This window comes from Ammospiza nelsoni, chromosome 8, assembly GCF_027579445.1.
Source record: "Ammospiza nelsoni isolate bAmmNel1 chromosome 8, bAmmNel1.pri, whole genome shotgun sequence".
Lineage (NCBI taxonomy): Eukaryota > Metazoa > Chordata > Aves > Passeriformes > Passerellidae > Ammospiza > Ammospiza nelsoni.
This window is the reverse complement of record NC_080640.1, coordinates 9,252,918-9,273,533: the sequence shown is the minus strand read 5'-3', so window position 1 is coordinate 9,273,533 and position 20,616 is coordinate 9,252,918. Positions and strand designations below refer to the sequence as shown.

Genomic DNA, 20,616 nt, shown 5'->3' with positions numbered 1-20,616 from the left:
AGTAGAGATGTCTCATGAGACTCCTGGTTTCAAACAAACCATTTGTATGTTCAGTTTTGTTGTTAACTTCATTGGCACAATGGGTGGATTTAGAGTCTGAAGGCTGGAAGATGTGATGGTAGGATGGAAACCCTTGAATACCCACAGTAATGAAGCAGTGTGGGGACATTTTATTATCCAGTGTCTGAATATTTCTCAATTTGTTTCATGCTGTAACAAACCAAGTTGTGAAGCATTTGGAGTGTTTGTGATGATGTGACACTGAATTTCAGTTCTCAGTTCAGACTGGATTCTGCCTGCAAATGGATGGTTGGAGGCAGGGCAAAAGTCACTCTCTCTAGCTGCGACCTTGCTGGGGAACCTGGCAGATGGTGATCGCTATGTATAGCTTGAAGCTTATTTAAATTTTTAAACAATTCCATATTTTATTACTAATTTCCATTTTTACTGTTACTAGAAGACTGGTTTTCTTGTAGTTCCTGTGGCATTTCATTTTATATCTGTTGAACCAAAAGAAACAATTCTAGACCCCACATAGGAGTAGGGAATAGAAACATCATTTTTCTTCAGACCCTGAATTAGTTTTAATTGGGATGCTTGGCTGGTTTTGTGCGTCTCATATTTTGCAGGTGAATCTGTTATGCCTTTGTTCTTAAATGATATTTTTTCCATTTAGTGTATGCATGTGCCTTCCCATGCATTTGTACACACCAGCAAGTGCCTGCTGAGGCAGAATTCCTGCAGCTGAAGCAGCTGTAAGTGCTTTCCTAAGTAGCAAATGCTGCATAACAGGGCAGAACTTCAAGGATTCTCCAGTCTTTTTTATTTTTTTTTAATTACTAATGTGTGTATCACCCTGTGTGAGGATGTCACACAGAATAAATCTCAAGTCTGTTTTAGCTGATACATACAATCTTTTGAAATGGTATGCTTTTCTTTCATGGTAAGAGCACAATTATATTGGCTTTTTCACAATTCTGTTTCAGATGAGAAGAAGCAGATGGTTGCAAATGTTGAGAAACAGCTCGAAGAAGCGAGGGAACTGGTATGTTCTGGCTTTTCATATGTTAACTGCAAATTCCTAAAAAAGTAATAGAATCATTGATAGCAACATTTAACACCCATGCCCTAAAAATACTTAGCAATGATATATTAGAAAATGAAATAGTAGTCTTGAAATAGTTCTTATTTGAGGATATGAAATAAGAGTGTATCTTTTTTTAATCCTCTGTTAAATGATGCAAGGTTTGCACTATTGCTGTAAGTCCATAAATAGTTAGACATAGTTGTGGATTAGGTCTTTAGGAATGGAATTAAATATTACACACCATGACTTTGTTTTTGGCTTGTAAGACCCAAGCATCTACTTAATTTCATCTATCAGAATGTCTTGTAGAGCAGTAGCTCTTTTTTTCCATTTTAGCAAGTGACACATAAAGGTGAGACAAGGGGCCATGGCAGTGTGGGTCACTGCTCCAAGAAGAGTGTAGCTGTTAACCAGGCATCAGTTTGTGGTTCACACTGACAAAAAAATCCCAGTATGTGACAAACAACTGTGACTCTTTTATTTATTTTGTTCCCATTACAGCCTGTCATGTCTTCCATCTGGGAGCAGTATAAGAGTAAAGTTTTGTAGATATGGAGTAACTGAGTGTTGGTGACAGCTGAGATTGTCTTTTTCCCACATGGCCAATAGTTCTTTACCTGAAGTTGCTTTTGTTTATTGCTTGCAAATGGCTTTGGTGTATCTAATGTCAGAAATGTAATCTGAATGTTAGGATAGGGAAAAAATTAGCTTTTCTACCCTAGAATTTATTGTAATGGAAAAAACTTGAATCAATTTTTTGGCTACTAACTACATACTAAAATTAATTTTTTGAAGTGGCATAGGAAGAAAAAAGTCTCTTGGCTGTTTGAAGGCATACAAAGTGCTTTTAGTTTAAAAACAGAATTAGTCTTGTAGACCAGAGCATTGGAATAGCATCCAGTAAAGCTGGATCTTGGGATGACTTCCTGCAGTTTTGTCTTGTGAGCATGACAAAGCAACTAACCTCTTTAATTTGGTATTCCCAGTGAGACACATGGTAAAATTATTGACTCATTTCATGAGGATGTTCTGTAGATACATTAAGGCATTTTGGGCACTTTCATATTCAAACAGCTGCAAAAAGTAGAAATCTAGAAATGTTTTTCAGCTCATTTTCACTACAAGTTGACATGGCAAAAGACAGAGTAGTACAGAGGAGCTCCAGTGTGGGTGGTCATTCAGATTTGCTTTTCTACTCAAATAGGTTGGAAGGAGCAGAAATTGAGGTAATGGCTTCTTACTTCTCTCCTTATGTCAGGAAAATATAATCTACATTTGCATTTATTACAAGATTAAAATATAAATCCAGTATTTGTATTTTTATGCTAATGATGATCTTCATTTAATGTACTGGCTTTTCTTTCACACTTTTGTTTTAGATCTTTAGATTCAATTATTGGCTTTAAGCAATTACCCAACATGTTTGTGATTAATGTCAAGGCTTGGGTTTAGAAATCAATTTGAACAAACCTGCTAATAACAGAACTAATTAAGAGGATCCTATTTTAAACTAAAGGCTACAGTAGAAAATCAAAATAAACCTAATTCCTTGCTGCTGATAGTTTTCATACATTGGTTTGCTTCATTGTCTTGCATAGTCAAAGCTGGGATTAGCTGATTTTTATTTCCTACTTGGCTAGGAAATAACACTCTCATGTATAATAAATATTATTATAGAGATAATTTATTTGTGTTCACTAACCGGTGATGGTTTTAAAACACTTTCTGCTTTGTTTGGGTAAAATCACTGGTGTAATTGATTTGATATATGTGCAGAACTGACATGAAAACTTTCAGACTCCCAGGCTGCCTTTTCAAGCCAGAGCTGTGGAGTAAGGAATCTCTGGAGAGAAATCTTGTTGTTCTACATTCAGTGTGGAGTATCTAATTGTTATATTTAACAGGTTTTTAAGAAAGATGATTGTTGAGCTAACCTTGGGGAAATTCTTTGAGTGTAAAATCTAGCGTGTGCCAGAAGAATTGTGATTTTTTGAGTGAAATTCTTCTTTTAAAGAAGATAACTCTCTCTCTGTTATTTGCCTTTATCTTTGATGAAGAACACATCACACAATTGTTGTGTTGCAGATGCTGGGTTATTCTTGTCTTGTGTTTTTTGGTTTAGATCTCTATTTCAGTTCCAGGGCTTTAGAATCAGAATAGTGAAGCTTACCAGTTTCTTAAAATACAGCAGCTGATTCCAGAGTCCAGAGCAGATTCATATGGAGAAGTTCCTGTGGGAGGGGGAGTCTTATTATGGAGTGGGCAACATCAGCCACACTACTTTGTTGTATTTTTGAATGGAAATACGAAGGGCTGCTCTGCTTTTGCTTGTTTATGAAAAATATGATTTTATGACCAATAATGTGAGTTCTGAAAGTGGAGATGCATGAAATTAGGTTGCATTTAGGTTCACCCTTGCTTGGACCACTATGTTCTGCATGGCTTCTCATGGAAATTTCTCAGCCCGGGCACAAAATGCACCCGTTTAATCTCATGATGAAAAACCATTGGTAAATGTTGGTCAGCCTAAGTATGCTTCATTGTTGTTTCTTGGACCTTACACTCTCTAATATTGACTCTTTAGAATGAACATTTTAGATGTCATGGATCATGGTCTGATTGTTGGTGCAAATTCTGGATTTACTGGTATAGGTTTTTGTTTTTATATAACAGACAAGAATTGAGACTTCATTAAAATATACATATACATACACATATACATACATACATACATATATATATGAGGGAAATGTTTATAGAACATTTGAGATCAAATATATTAAGATGAAATTGATAAGAAATAAGCTATTGATTCCAGCTATTGGTTTAATTTATAATACCCCTTTGGAAAGTTAAGCCTGAGCTAAAGAACTGGGTAGAATTAGAAATTGCTTTGTGTGTTTCAATTCATTAGTGACTATTTAATTAAAGTCTGCTTTATAGTTTATTATTGAATATAATTTTGTATAATCAGAATACATCAGGCAAAATGACTTTTGAGTATCTGGCAATTCCATTGATTAAATTCAGATGCTTTTCTTATGATATGAGGATGAAATTTCAAAGTGTAAGCCAGTGATTACATAGGAATAAATTCTAGCAGTCCCTTGTGAAGATCTGCAACCAGTAGCCTGGGACCCTAATTGAGAAGCATTTCTGCTCCTATGCCATATTGTTCAACCCAGATCAGTAGGAGGTGAGTAAATATTGTTTCAGGTGCTTACAGCAACCAAGGAGAGGTATTCTTTTATCTTTTTTGAGTAAATTGGAAAGACTTTAAAAGGCAGGTGTGGAATTCTTCTGCAGTTCAAAACAGAATTCCTGAACAGGCAGCACCATATAGAGCAGGCTCCAGGACCCAGTGGGCAGGTAATTAGCAGCCCTCATTTACAACTTTTGATTTGCTGTATCCCTGTGCCATATTCTTGTATTTCAGGCCCCTTAGAAATCTACATGGCAAGAGTAAATAAAAAAAGCTTTTGAAGGATAGAATATGTCTCTAATTTTTTAATCCATTTGACCATATACAAGTTCTTGAATAGCATTGTCATTGAACCCTGAAATTCAGCTATTTAATATTCTTACATATAAATTTAGGTAGACAATTTAGGTTATGCAAGTCTGCTGAGTTAGCAATGTTTAAAGAAAAAAAAATTAGTTTACTAAATGTAAGAATTATTTTATTAAACACACAGGCTGGTGGTAAATAAAACTTCACATATATATATGTGTAAAGCCATTTTTCAGCCAATGGTTTCCAAAACTGCACAGCTAGGTGAAGGTAGGCAGGTATTATCCTGTTTTACTAATTTTTTTTTTTTTTCTTTAAGATGTATTCATCACAGTTGGAATTGAAATCCAGAAATATTTGGCTCAAGTCATTCCTTCTGAGTGTTAACAATACTAATGTTGTCACTTGTTTCTTGACTTAAGACTGTGCAAAGATTTTGATAAATTGTTTGTATATTGCAGAATAAGCAACATTTTTCCTTATAAAGAAGGAATATTTCTTGACCTTAGGTGTATTTCTTGAACTCAGGTAAATTTGTTCTTGCTATAATTAACCTTTTGATTTATATACCTCCTCTTTATTGTCCCTTGTCAGCTTGAGCAGATGGAACTTGAAGTCCGAGAGATCCCACCTCAAAGCCGAGGGATGTACAGCAGTCGAATGAGGAGCTACAAACAAGAAATGGGAAAACTTGAAGCTGACTTTGTGAGTTTTTAACCTATTACATAAAGAAGGCATCTCTAAGAATTTTCAAAATAAAACAATGCAATTATTCAGGCAAATGAGAGGGCATTTTTGAATAGTGTGAGGGATGAGTTCTGCACGTGTCTTGCTATGTATATCGATGAAAACCAAACTGGGGAAGAGGAGCTTTTAGCAGCAGTCCCACACCAATATTCCAGCTGCTGGCCTCCTGAAACTCTTGTTTCTCCATCAGTAGGTACTGTTAGTGTTCATGATGTATGCAAAATAGTCAGCTTTTAATCCTATTTCTCAAGGAATGACAGCTTGTAGTGATGTGGGCAGTAACATGAAAGCAGTATAATCTCCAATCCGTGGAATTTTTCAATGTAGTTTATCTCATGTGCACTTCATTTGTTAGTCACTGTGTTGTCTTTTCCATTGCACTTAGATTCTTCTTGGCTTTTGTACAAATTGGTTATAAATACTACATTTTTCTGAGTAATGGATACAGACTAACAAGATTCCCTTGTCTAGGGGCTTCTGCTACAGTTATCAGTCCTTTTTTTTGTGGCTGGGATTTGCACTGGATAGATTTACATAGAGACAAAACTGTTTCCTGTAAAATCATGAAAAAGTTCAAAGGCATTGCAAAGTGTAGGAAAATGCTATGTTAATTGGCAGCAGCTCAGTTCCTTCAGGGTAGGGAGAAAGAAATAACCAGTGGCAGTATTTTACATTCACTGGAGAGCTGTGAATTTCCTCAGGTTGCTGGCAGCAGTTTAATCCTTCAGGGGAGGGGAGTCAGTGTTTATACCTGCAGCCAAGAAATCCAGCTGACTGTCACTCCTCCGTGCTTCTGCCAAGTTGAGCAGTTGCACAAAAATGTATGAGAAGATGGTAAGATGGTTGCAGTTTGTAAAGTTTGAGGAACCTTAGAATAAAAAGACTTGCATCAAAATTTTGAGGCAGTCTCATCTGTTGCCATGTAGGAATTGTGTGTGGCCAAACAGTGACTTCCCAGAGAGAGCAATTTCTGGACCAATTGTGAATGCTGTTTATCTTCTCAGATGTGTGAAAATTTGCTGTCAGCATATATTTGTTCCTGGCCTATTCTATATGTAGGTAGATGGTGGAATTCATACTTTCATATTCCCAGGCAAGTGAGAATGAGAGAGTTCAGAGCTGAACGCTGTATGGAAGAGGAGAAATGAGTGCAAGGAAATGCATCATAGCACTGGGAGTTACATGAACACAAGAACATGAGTTTGTGCTCAAAGTGAGGAAGCAAAAACAAGATGAGAAAGAGGAAGGAACAGGTCATAATAATGGATAGAAACAACAGCTCCAAACCCAAGGATCTTCAGCAGAAGATCAAGGAAAGAAAATAATGTGAAGGATGGAGCAAAGTGCTGGAAGAAAACAACTGTGCTTGAAAAAAATCTCTTATATAGCAAATAGTGTGGTTACAAAAAAGTGCCTTACATAGTTACAGGTTCTAAGTACTAATATTTTTCTAATTTTATATGTAAGGATTTAAGACTCTTTTTGGATTATTATCCAGGAAAATAGCAACTTGTTGGAAACTATAGAACAAAATTAATGGCAAAAACTACATACCTCAATGCCCAGTCTTTTTCATTAAGTTCTGTATTTCAAATGCAAGGTGAATGTAGAACCAGCACTAGTAGTTTTATTTTATGTTCATTGATAGCATGAGAATTGATCTTGTTATTATTTGAATGCCTTATAGCATCTGAAAATTTGCCCTTACCCAAACAGTTATGGAAAACAGCAGCATAGCAACATGTTTAAAGCTAGGAGAAGGAAACATGAGGTTTGTGGACTGTTCACTTGTCCATTCTTTACTGGCAGGATGAATAACATTAAAGTTTATTTTTGACATTTAATACGTAACTGATGAGTTTATTTTGTCTTGAGCAGTGTGTGTAATAATGGCAAAATGCCATCACTGTAATACTATTTATTAAGTGCTATGGCATCTTTGTGAATATGTAGGGGTTTTTTTCCTGTACACTTCACTATGTTGAAGTATATTCTGAAAAATACAGATTTAAGCGCTGTTGAGAAGTTACTCCAAACGTGGCTTTTCATCTCTAACTTTGTAATCAAATAGGAAAAAGTTGCAAATAGGAGGTTTATTTCCTCTCATTGCTAATCCTTGCAGTTAGGTGTCAGTGCTCTGCAGTCCAGGGGTGTGTGAAGGCAAAGGATTGCAAAGGCACTGGAAGGCAAAGGCACTGGATTGCACATGCATAGTGGTAACACACTAATTGCAGTAAATAATATCCGAGCAGAAAAAAACACCTTGCCCAGTCTGAGCCCTCTCTCTTGAAGGAGAACAGTGATAATGAAAAACAGAATAGCACAGTTTTGCCTTTGAAAGTACTCGGGAAGCATAGCACTGTGAATACTGATGGGGAAAATGAGCACTGCACCTCAGCTTTAGGCAAGAGTGGTTTCTGGTGCTCCCCTCAGTGCTCTGCAGTCTTCTCTGGGGAGAAATGCCAGAACAGGGCAAGCATGAAGTGATGCTTCTCTGCAGAAAAGCTGCACACATCTCCAAAAGCCAACGTTCAGGCTTGTAATAAACGTACTGAAACAGAATGAAACTGTTTGATAAGCCTTATGCTGTCTTTTTTCACTTGCAGATGTAAATCTTGTGTTTATTATCTCATTTTCAATAGCTCATCCCAAGCCCTTCATTTCTGTAGGGGGGTTGGTCCCCGTTAGGTCGGGAAGGACGCGGGGCTCTGCCGGCTGTGAGTGCGCTGGTGGCTCTATCTTGTGGCCCCAAGTGGAGTTGCACATCACAGCCTTGTGCTTTCCTGGCTGTTCCACGGCTTGGGACCACCTGCCAAAGAGTTCCTGAAGCTTAAAACAATCTTCCTATCAAAAGTCTTTCCTTGCATTTAACAGTGCACCATTGTGCAGTTTAGGTAGGTACAGTTTGTGGTGACTGGGAGTGGGGCTGTAGCAGAACCTCAATGGGCACAGTGTGAGCAGCACTGACAGCAACGAGCCAGGGAGTGCCCAGGGCACTGAGCAGCCACCAAAGGGAGCAGAGGGCACACAGGGGCAGTGCATCAACAGGAGGGGATAAAAGGTTGGGCTGAAGAACAAGGGCAGATGTTTGCAGCCTGCTGAAGTGGTGTTGCTCTGTATGGGCAGACACCTGAAGCCTTCTGTAGTGGTATGGTGTTACCCTGTATGGGTTGAAGCCTTCTGATATTGTATGGTGACACTCTGTGTGTCATGGCCCTCTTGACTGCAGCACGTGCTGTGGCATATGCTGTGACAGGTTTAGGCTTGTAAATATTTTCTTTTCTTGCTGTTTCAGATGTAGAGTGTCCATTGTGCCCGATGAAGTAGGTTCTGATGGCAAAAAAAGTATTTTACGTATGTGGACTATAGATGTTGTTTATTCATAGAAATAAAGCATTTTATGTTAATTGTTACCTAAAAGTAGCAAATTTTCTTTAAATAGTGGGGATTTATAGTGGTAAAAGGCTTCCAGATTTTATAAACATTACTTTAAGCTAAATCTGTCCCAGTCCATGTGAAAATGTGACTCTATAAACCTAGTAAATATATGCTTATTTCCTAGCATTTGTATCTATCCCCAGGGTTCCATGTACAGGCTCAATGTCAGGCACCATAAAATGGAAAAAACCAAAGGCAGGCATTTATTTTCCTGAAAAGCTTATTGCTGGCATATAAGGCATTCAAATAGATGAGGAAATATAAAAATCTTGTAAGACCATGTTATACAGTAACATTCATGTTACAGAGATGAATATTGCACAATCAGTGCTGAAAATGCAATGAGCATATTGAGAAGGAAGAAATAGCCATCAAATACAGGAGGCTACATAGGAACTGTTCCTATTCTGTTGGCAGCACAGAGGTAAATCTTGCAGGTAGCATTTATTATCAGTTCAGGAGACAGTGCTCATTCCTTTTAAATCCTCAGAATTGCTACTGATTTTGGTAATTCTGACTCTCAGAATAACCTTTAGAAGAAGAAAGGGGGTGGGGCAAATTTGCAGGTACATAGATACATTATACAAAACTTGAGTAAACATTTAAACATTGTTGGCTTTTAACCATAGCTTCAGTTATTAGTGAGGTATGTATTTACAATTTATACCTCCTGCAGGTTCTTTTTCAGATTACTGTTAAAACTTCAGCTGCTGTTAAGCTTTAAAAACATTTAAGGAGATAGCCAGGAGATAATTTTATTGGACAAAGTTAGCTCTCTTGTATGACTCTCAAATACCACCTGAGTCCAGAAGCTCACCTGAACAACTCATACAGCTGTGTCTGTTGTGTTCTGGCTGTTTTTTTGCAAATACCACTTCCCCCATTTCAGGTTCAGTCACCTACCCAGACAATATGGCTGTAAGCACCTGAAACCCTTTTTCAAATGACAAGTTGCTGGTTGTATCTTTATGGCCAGTCTTCCCCAGGTCTCCAGTTTAAACTAAAACTTAAAAACTCCACTGTTGCTCCTGGGTTATTTTGGTTTATAAAGCAAATAGTGCAATAATGTTCTGTACTTAGAAAAGTGTGAGCTATGTGTGGGACTGCTGTGTGTGTATCTTAGTTGTTATATTCTAACAGTGTTCTTGAAAGCAGGGAATCTGTCATGCCAAAATGTCATGTGTGCACAAGAACCTTGCCTGGGCAGGTACAGGTGCCTTTAGTGAAACCTGATCTGTTGACACATTTAAGAGTTCTGAAATCAGATTGGTTTTCACTCTGAGAATAGTACAGCTCTTTTGAATGGAGGATTTGTTTTAGTGCACACAAGGTTGAACTAAGTTTCAGAAGAAAGAATTTGAATTATCTGGCCATGTACTTTGACAATCTAATTTTGAAAGAGCATATTGTGAACAAAAGTTCCTTCACTGCCATTTTTATAGATACTGTCATCTTCTTGAGATAAGTAATCACTCCTCTACATTCTATTCAAACTGCTCCTTACAGAGGCACTGTTTGTTTTCCTCTGGTACTTTTCTAATAACTTCTGATATATTTGTCTGCCTGACTGGGGCTGAGCAATAGGCTGGCTTCTTTTCTACAGAGGCTAACTCCACATTGTCCTCAGCTTGTTTTCATTTGTGTCCCACCCTGGTGGCTTTGTGGTGGAAAAAGATAGAGGCATTTCACCTTTTGAAATTACTGCTATTTTAATAGGGAAAAAGTGATACAGGAAAAACTGTTCCTTTTTTTGGTAACATTCAAGGCCTAAACTAATGAAATATTAGGAAGTGGTATAACTTAGAACCCTGTAGAAAATTTAAATTAGTAAATAACCCTTAAATTATTTATGTCTTAAATTTCTTTGTATTGTTTTGTGTGGAATCATTCAGATGGAAGTAAATTTATTTCATAATGGAATTTAGTAGTGATGAGATGCTTTTCTGTGGAGGAAAGTGTAAAAGATGGGAGTTAACATGCTTAATTTGTAATTAACCTAAAGGGTTGTGATCATCTTAGCTGAGATTCCTGAGAGGCCACACCAGTGAAACACACCTTAGCTCCTGGGCTTTGTAATTCTGTAGGTATTGCTTACAAAGAATCATCCCTTGTTTGACCAATGAGTGTGTTATGCATCTCATAATTCAATGTGTGAAGAGGTAATATGCTGGGTGAGGGCAACCAAGCAGCAAACTTTTAATGTCAGCAAAGCTAATGCCTTCACTAGAGTCTTCTCTGAACCAACTCCCCCTTGACCCTCCCAGGAAATTCTGTGTCTGTCTCATCTGTTAACACATAGGGCTGAGACTGGTGGCTTTTGTGGTGGCTCTTTGTTGGTCCTTCAGCAAGTTGTGGTGGAGGTGATGCACATGATTTTAAGAAAAACCCATTTGTGTAGCTTAGGCTTGGCTGACTGATTACAAATAAAGGTGTTTTCAGGAAGTGATTTGGTGAGTCTGATAACTCTTGTGTGTGGCTGGGGGCCGTGAATAATGGAAGGTGTATGACTCAGAGCACTGTAAGCATTCATGCCTTTTTCCTTTCTCCCTTCACACACAAAATGTTTCTGTACTAAAGTAACTGAAAAGTGGTCTGTGGCAGACCAGCTGATAGTTTGTACACATGTTCAGATTTCAGCCCTTTCCCAAGTAGAGAACTACAATTTCTGTTTACCATGGAGTTTGCTCTTATGAGAAAACTTCTGCTTCTCAAAATAGTAGAGTTAAGTATTTTTGCTGTCCTTTCTAAAAAGAGAATTGAAGAAGCCATGTTCACTCCAAATTTCTTCTGACCAGCTGATGGGGAGAGTGACTTCATACGGAAAAGGTGAATGGGGGGAGGGGGGGCACAAGGGGGAAGGCTTTATTGTTTTTCATTCCCTCAGTGATTTATTATTCGACCTAAATGATACTCCCATACCTTTTGTGCAAAAAAAGCAGCTGTTGCTGTCCTGCTTTTGATAGCAGCAGTAATAAAGGTGCTATAGCTGAACGTGGGTGTAGGGGGCAATGATGAATGAGAAAAGCAGGATGTACCTCATGCTTACTGCATTGTATTGCTCACCTGCACTCCTTCAAGTAGAAGTTTGGTTTTGTTTCTACCACGAGCTAGAAACAAAGATAACCAAAAAAGAAATCAGACAAACTGAGCAAAACCCCCACCTTTGGACGTGTTTACTTTTCAGGCTAGAACTGCACTCTCGACTTCCTTAACGTGTTATGATGCTTTTTGTTATTGTGGGGGTTTTTTGTTTTTTTGTTTTTTTTTTTTCCAGCTAGAGCGAGGCTATTTTGCATTTCAGTGCTGCATGGGAAGAGACACGTGCTATGGTAAATAATAAAAAATAGGAAGAAGGTTCTTTTTGAGGGGCCGGATGAATTCCGGCCGTTCCGATGTCCCGTGTGCTGTCCCTGCAGTGCCGCTGGGTGGCGCTGTTTGTTTGCAAAGCAAGCGTCGTTTCCCCCCTTTCCCCCCTCCCACTTTCTTTTTTTTTTTTTCTTTTTGCTTTTTTTTTTTTTTTTTTTTTTTTTTTTTTTTTTTTTTTTTTGCTTTGGTAGTAACTGAAATTACTGTTTCATGAATAAAATATTTCTGGTGGGATTTGCATTTCTATATTGGCTGAAGATACTGTGTTGAATGTTTTATTAACCAGCCCAATGCAACTGTCAGCCTATTAAAGAGATCCAATGGACCCTGTTTAGCTAAATAAACTAAATAAATCCAATTCGTCAAATTGTGTTCCTGGCTGTTTATTTTTCATTCTTTTGATGTACAGTTTATTTTAAGTTAAAGCCACATAGATTTAAAAATTAATGTGAAAATAGAATGTAGTGTTTGAAACATGAGAAGACTAATTGCCATGGTCAAAAATAGCTTCCCTTTATAGTGAAGTTGCCATCTGGTAAATGGTGAACTTTTTATTTGTGACTGATTAACTGTCCCATGTCTAAAATTAGTTGGCAAATGAGTGGTTAATAGCTTTTTTTGCCAGCTTGGTTTTGTTGCTTCCATGAAGAGAAACTTGAAATACAAGCACTGCTGTTAAAAATAACTGTTTCTATCCAACTTCAAGAGGTTTGTTCTCTATCTTGATATTTTCTCAATCAGAATTCAAGGAGAAAATTTTATATGGTCATTAGATATTAAACGCTTGTTGAAATTCTCATGGCATTGTAAGCAAATATTGGAGTGTTTTAAAAAAACCTCTTAGCATAAATGAATACATTGCATGTCTGGTTGTCAAACAGTTGTCAAACATTACAAATACTAGCATTCATTATATTCTGCTAGTACTAATAATATTTTAGTAACCCTGTTTTTGCTGAAAACCTTTGCCACAGAATAGCAGGAAACTGTAGTTTATGGTGATGTTACTGGGAAAATACAATTTTTTCTATGCTAGTTGCAAGTTCTTGTAAATGTAAATACATTCTGAATTTGTTAATAAGAGAGATAAAGAAACAGTGATGGATGTATTTGCTCTTTCTTTCTGATGCTTTCCACAGCACAGACTTAGTGATGTTACATGTTAACTTGTGTGTTTTACAAGAAATTAGAGTTGCCAGGTATCATGTTTTGCATAGTTTTGTTTTTATGATCTTGGGTTTCCAAAAGTGGAATACTGAAATTGAGTGCAATAGAAATACAGTTCGATTAAATTGCATTTCTGGCTCTTTTCTCAAGAAGTCTACTATAATTGATTGAACAGCCCTTGTGAAAAGCTAAGGTGTTAGATGAATTCAGACATGTCAGGGGCTCTTAAGAGAAATCATTTAATCAAGTAAGTCCACCTTTTTTCATGCAGATTTTTCTTACTAACCAAAATAGTAAATTTTTGTTTCTGCCTCCACCCCAAATTCTAACCTAAGAACAAAGCAGATATTTAGGCAGATGTCATCAGTGTTGGAGAGAGTGCTGTTCCCTTCTGTAAGTAGACTTTAATTTGTACTAAAAAAATATTACATCTCTTTAGTATTTTCTAGCTATAAATGTTTTAAAATGCTATGTAAAAACTAGACCACATCTCTTTTGTCTCAGGGAAAAAACCTTCCCACTTTGTGCTCTAAGCTGGTTCTTTTTAACATGCTAGTAATAAGCTCAGAAGGAACTTCATGATTCTGTAAAACTTGCTATCAGGTAAAAAAAGATGGACTTTTATGGCAATCTTGTTTCTGGCTTTTAGTGAGGAAAGAATAGAAAGTGAAAAAATGGAGCTGGAACTGTATTAGAGTGATTCTGCCTCCTCCTAGCAATGTTCTTTACTATGTGAAACATATGGAAAAAGTGTGAAATATCTCTGTTCTTTTGTTTGGTAGCTTTTTATTTTTACTCTGCAATCATTTAGTAGTCTGTCCCAAATACAGCCAGCTTCCCTTAAAGCTGCTGTACGAACCTCAACAAAATGTGGTTCTTGGCCACAAAGTCTATTTAAACTTGCTGTTCTTGCTCAGTTAGGGAGGAAATCCCTGCAAAGGCTAGAGGATCTAAAGTTGTACATTTGACAATTTAATGCTTGTATACATTTATAATAAGTGGATCAAATGCAGCACCTCCCTTACTTTTCATTTGCTTTTTATAAACTGCCTTTAGGGTGCCAATGTGAGGAAAATAGGCCTTTTCCAATATTTAATGAATACTACAGAGGTTTCACTCCTAAAAGAGGTGATCAATGAAAATTAGAGTAGAAATAGAAAGATTACAGATAGTATAAAGGAATATAGCAGGTGGCTTCAGGGATCAGCAGTAGAACAGAATAATTTTTCCTTCTATAGTAACATTTAACCATTTCACATGGGTGTAATGAAAAAAGGGTTTTGCTAACTAAATATTTGGTGCCTGGCATATAAAGAGAAAGAAAAGGGGGAGTGTGTGTGTGGGCTCTGCATGTTTCCCATTGAGTGGCATTTGTGCATGCTTTTGGAACCCCCACAACTTTCCAACATGCCCTTAGTTTGGTTTTTTTTCACTTTCTGAGAAGTTAAGACCAGAATGAATAAGGGTAGTGTTTGCCAACTTACCCTCCTGGTCAGTGTGGAAAACACTGAATTGCAATTGCAGGCTTTGTACCTGTTCACTAAAGATTCAAATGTGAATTCTGGCAAGTCAAAGAAAAGGCTTGTATTGTGTCTGGTGGGTCTTGGCTTGAGCCTTAGTTAGAAAATGCTCCTGCATTATGAGTTTAACACCTCCTTTTCACTGATTCCTGAGTAAAGGTTTGAGGCATTATTAAATCGAGCTCTAACTTTTGCTAGGTCGTGTCACCAAGCAGGAAAAAAGTGTTTATTTAATATTTTATTTGAGAGAATAGCTGCATTAATATCAAAGTAAATTCTCTTATTTCAAAATCTGAAAAGTTACTTTCCATTATGGTGGTTGGTATTTTGGGACATGTAACTGCAGCTATTTTGTCACAGAGATCCCCATTTGTGGAGTGCCTAGCACAAAGGGATTTCTCACTCATGACTACAGCTCTTTGGCACTGTAATGAGTATTAACTAAATAGAACTATGCAAAGGACTGGCTTGTTATGTTAATGTGTTTCTTGTGATTATTTTTATTTGTTTAAGAAATACAGATTAGTGTCAGTATTATAGGTTGTTCTATTAGCAGCTGTCTTTGAAACCACAGGTTTTCATGTTATGTGTTTCTGTTAAAATTTCTAGCATCCTTAAAAAATGAGAAGCATTTGTCTGTGATTAATGGGGTTGTGAGTAAAATAATGCTGAGGCAGGGTCTAAACCACAGTACCAGGATTTTTTTAGTCAAAAGAAAAGATTTGATTTGTACTGACTCTTTTGTATAGTTTCATAATTCAATTTCATTAAGACCCTCAAGTGACCACGTGATTCCCCTCTCCTTTCTGCCCAGTCCTCAGGAGAAATCACATTCTCTGGTTCAGTTGTGTAAGCTTCCCACAAAGTTAGTTCAGTCAACTAAATCAAGGTAAAAAGTTACAGAAAGGTCAGGATTAAGTTAGGGGTTGCTAACCTGAATTGCTTTCCCAGCCTTTTTAAGCCCTTAGTGCTCCTTTTGTCTTTTTCTTACCTTCTGTCATGTTGTCCTCTGTTAGATCTTTATTTCAGTTGAAGGCACCTGGGCTGCATCTTTCTCCTGACCCATACTTGGAGTCACTTTGAAACGTGTTATTAAATCCCTTTTTTCCATTCATGAGCTACATGTCTGGCATTCAGCAATGCAGATCGGTGGCTCAGCACTTGGGCCCTGTAGAGAGCTTGGTTTAAAATGCATGTATTTTAGAATGAACATAAGGAAAATTTGCTCCTTTCTCCCCTTATTTTCCCTTTTCCTTTTTCTGTTTCTCTTTCTGGGGCAAATGTTAAAAGTTTTTACTTTTAATTTGTACCTAAAAAGTACTCTGTTGCTAAGGTCAGAACCACTGAGTTCTCTCATAATGTAGGACCAGTTTCCAACCCGTTTGTATGTTTTAAAAAATGTCTTAGCTAAGGACTTTTCTCCCATTTGGGGCTTCTTGTACAGTGGTGGTGTTTGCCTGGACAAAATCCCCCTATTTTTCTCACTTACTGCATGTGAGTCTGAACAGAGTCGCTTTTTCAGGAAAATGAACTGGAAACTCCATTTCAGGTGTGCACTGAACAGACATGAGGGTCTGAACAAAATACTGGTGTTTCAGGCAGCTTTGAGCCATGTTGAAGGGAAGATGTTTGATCTAAGAACTGGGCCAAATCTATTCTGCAATAAAACCTGAAATCATGTACACTACACAAAAAGTAGTGGAAGAACTCCAACATGCTCCTGATGTAGATAAATGTATTCTTTTGGAGCAAGATTTCCTTTTGAGGTCCTTCCGTCCTTTGTGGAAAATTTGGACCCTGTGGAAATTTCCATTCTCTTTCTTGTACCCTGTATCATACAAAGGAAAGCAGGACAGGTGCTTCTGTAGCCTGAAATATCATAGGATCACAGAATGGTTTGGATTGGAAGGGACCTTCAAAATCATGTAGTTCCAACACCCTTTCCCCATGGGCAGGGACAACTTCCACTAGACCAAGCTGCTCAAAGCCCATCCAGTCTGGCCTTGAACACTCCAGGGATGGGTCTGGATAATTCTATGGCTAATAGGCATAACTAAATATGTTTATTAATAAATTTGGACTATTTTTCATTGTTGGAAATTGTCTTTTCAGTCACTTATGGTGGAACATGTGTCAGTTCTTTTACCTTTTTGTCATTTGAACAGAAAAACAACACCCCTGGTTTTCCATTTTATCCAATCCACTTTCAAGGTCTTCAGCACTAAATTTCTGATAGCAACAAAGGATTAGTGGTTTGCATTTCTGATATTGCATACCTGAGTCCCTGCTGTACTCACTGCATTTGTGATTTTGATGCAGAAGTGACATGAATCATTAAAATCCCACAAAAATTAGCAACAGGAAGTCCATAACAAGTCTTTGAGGGCACATTTACGTGTCTGGTGAATTCTAAGAAAATACTATTGTTATCCCTGCCAGGTACATTTTACAGATTAGTTAAGAGGCTGGGCTGGGCCATGCCATGCATGGTTCATGATGTCCCTAGTATTAAATTTAGTATGATCTTGGTTATATAATAGTAAATTCTACACTGTGTCTAATTCTGAGGTGTAGAGTTGGACTTTCTGAAGAAAAGAAATGCCTCTTCCAGTAAGGAGAGCTGTCCATTCTCTGGCACCCCCTGCCTTTAAACTTCTGTGCCTCTTCTCTGTGCTGTTACTTGTTCTGAGTGTGCCTTGGGCAGGAGTGTTTGAACTAATCTATGCAATGGAGTTCATCCTTGCATTCAGATAAAGGCTTTTTTTCCCCTATAGAGCCAACTGCTGCAGTCTGGCTGGAGTGAGTCACTGGTGAGGTGTTTGGCTGTATAGCCATAGAGGGGATACAATTCTTGAAAGGTGGCTATGCTGCCCTCTTGTTACATTTTTGGGGGAAATATCCAGAATGAAGTGACAACAGGTTGTTCTGCCATTGCAAGCAAAGAAGGAGGACCTTTGGCAGTAGCAATCTTCTTGAGGGAATTGAATCAAGCACCTCCTGTGGAAAGTGGAAACAAATCCACTGCTTTGCTCAACTTCAGAGTTATATTCAAAGTTTTTTTTTTTTGCCTTATATTTTACCTTTTAAGAGGCTTAGTATATTTTAGAATAAGAAATTTTTGGTATATGTTTAAATATTGTTGAAGAAATCTGTGTATTTGTGTTAATTTGTTGGGGTTTTCTTTAATATCAACAAAGTCCTTTCCCCTGGCCCAAAAAGTCAAAGTGAAATTCAGATTCTCTAGTATATATGGTCTGTCTGGAAACTTCATTGTTGGACACATCACTTCAAAAATAGCCATATGAAGAAAAATGTGAGATGCACTTATTGGCAGAGAAAAGCCAATAAATCAAATTTGATTCAGGAAGCTGAGAAATATTTTAATAACTTTCTGACGTTTTCTTGTAGTTCTTATTTACCTTATCAATAGTTATGGTGACATATGATTGTCAACTTTTTATATTAAACCAAACTAATAAATTAAACATGTTGTGTTTATACCTGATGAAAGCTGACGTTTTGGAAAGGTGTTAAAATATACTGACAGGTCTTGTTCATAAACTCCTTTGGTATAAATATGTAGATGACATCTTTAGATATTGTTTGTACATAGGCTGATAGGCAGGAAACGTTGACAACGTAACAAATGCAAATGTCAACCCCACAATTTAACCTTTCTGTGTAGGAAAAGATGTTAGTTTTAAGTTACATGTATCTTTTAACTTTATTTTCAAAGTTTTTTTTGAGCCTGTTATCCTTGCTGTTTCATGTGCCACTGAAAGTAACACTGCAATAAGAAAGATTTGCACTTAAGAGCTTTTCTCTGTGGTGTTCCTACTTAAATGACTGCGGCTGAGAGGGTGTTTTTTTCTTCTAATTCTTTTTATTTTTCATGTTTGCCTGGTACCATCTGAATCTTTTTGCAATATTATCTGTTCATTCCTTGCTTGCCAGTGATTCAGGGCTTGTATGACTCAAGGGCAGTAGACCAGTGAAAACTCTAAAAATGTTGGAGCAGCTTCTTGTAATAACAGACAGATGTCCTTGGCCTTAACCTGCATCAGGGTTGCTTCATATGCTGGATATTTCTGATTTGAAATTTGTCTTCTCAGTGGCGATGTAAATCCATTATGTGTTCTCTGCTTGACGTTTGTTCCACATTCTCCACAAGCTGTGATTAATATAAAATCCTGCTCAAGTTAAGGTCAGTTCTGAGTGGCCGGGGCCCTCAGGGCACCCCCAGCCCTCGGTGGCCCTGAGCAGTGTCCCCACCCACCATGACCCAGGGCTCCACTTCAGGGCTCTTTGCTCCTGTTTGGGGATGCTGTGGGATGCTGCTCTCAGCTCCCCATGGCCCTGCCCGTCTGTGATCCCTGCTGATAAAATTCTGAATTCTGCTGAATTCTGGTCCCCTGATAAAATTCTGGCCTGAACTTACTGGCACTGGGAGCTGTGCAGCTGTGTCAGGTGTCTGTGGCACGTGTGACTTCACAGGCCTTGTTCTTTCTGACTTTTAAAGCTACTTGAAAGGAAAAACTCCAGTGGTGATTTCTGTCCCCTTCCTGGGCACCTCTGCCTGAGGTCTGGAGTCTGGGTGAGCAGCCTGGGATCTTTTGTGTCCAGTGTGCAGGACTTTTTGGTGGGATTTCATAGTGTTGACCTAGAGCATGCATTGGAATAGCAACTACCTTGCACTGCATTCAGAATGGGAACACCTATCTTGATCCTGAGCAGAGTTCCTACAGAAACTTGTAGCCTGTCTGAATTGTGTCTCTGTTTCCCATTTTAGATTTGGGAGGAGCTTCAAGAAGAAAAACTTTGTCTTCTGTCAGCTAGGCTTTCCGTTCTGTCTTTGGTGACCAATTTCACAACTAAGATGAACTTTCCCATAGTGTTCTTGCTGCTGCTTCATGCAGGTCTTCATTTATCACAGCTGAAAGTGCACAGGTAGATTGGGAGTGTGTTGGTAGATAATCCCATGATGTTTCACACAATTCCAGCTGAGTGGTTTGAATATTCTCTCTATAATAACTGAAGATAATCTGTGAATCTCATCAGGGGGAATCCATCCCTTCCTCCTATGTCATTGAATGTACTCCATGTACATTCATGATGTACAGATGTGTCAGATAGAGAAGTTAACCAGAAATGCAGAAATTTGGGAAGGGGAGGTGGGCATTAATTGGTTTGTAATGCTGGAATGTTGGAATCAAAGCTGTTGCTGTTGTGGCAGGAATTAGAGTATGATAAATTTTAGTGGTGGTAAAGGATGTTGCTACTGGTTTTGTTGTTTTTCCCTTGTTATAAATGAGTTAAAATGTCCATGGTCACAGCTCAACCTCTGTTATAAATAAAACCAAAAATGTATCAAAAGTTTTGGTGTTCTCTAAGTGCCTACAGAGGTACTTAATGAAAGTCAAAGTAATAGGAGGTTAGTGCAGGCATATAAAACTTAATAGCTTTGGAAGGTTTCAGGTGCATTAAAAATAACTCTTTTCCAGAACAATTAACTACTTTAACTTGGTATTAAATCAATCAGCCAGTTAGTGCAGTGTTTTGTATTGTGGAAACTTTTGTACTGCATTAATGAACACCAACCTTTTGAGCAGATATTTCTGCAATTAGACTGACCTATATATTATGTATTACTTAAAGGTAGCTCTGAAAAGTGTTTTTCAGATGTATATTGTTTTCTTGTTGTTAGATAGATGGACAGATTTGGGGTGTACATCTGTGATACCATGTAATTGACAGAAAACCCTCTGGTATTTGACTGTCCA

The 20,616-nt window shown here is 37.7% G+C and overlaps 1 protein-coding gene across 4 annotated transcripts in view; it reads left to right on the top strand.

Annotated features, from left to right (window-relative positions):
• The window catches only part of VTI1A (vesicle transport through interaction with t-SNAREs 1A), a 259,682-nt gene that overhangs the window by 5,670 nt on the left and 233,396 nt on the right, over nucleotides 1–20,616 (top strand). For all 4 annotated transcript variants that reach the window (XM_059477404.1, XM_059477406.1, XM_059477403.1 and 1 more), the window contains exons 2-3: nucleotides 987–1,045; nucleotides 5,193–5,303. In XM_059477404.1, coding sequence (XP_059333387.1) covers nucleotides 987–1,045; nucleotides 5,193–5,303 — 170 coding nt within the window. The remainder of the gene's footprint in view (nucleotides 1–986; nucleotides 1,046–5,192; nucleotides 5,304–20,616) is intronic.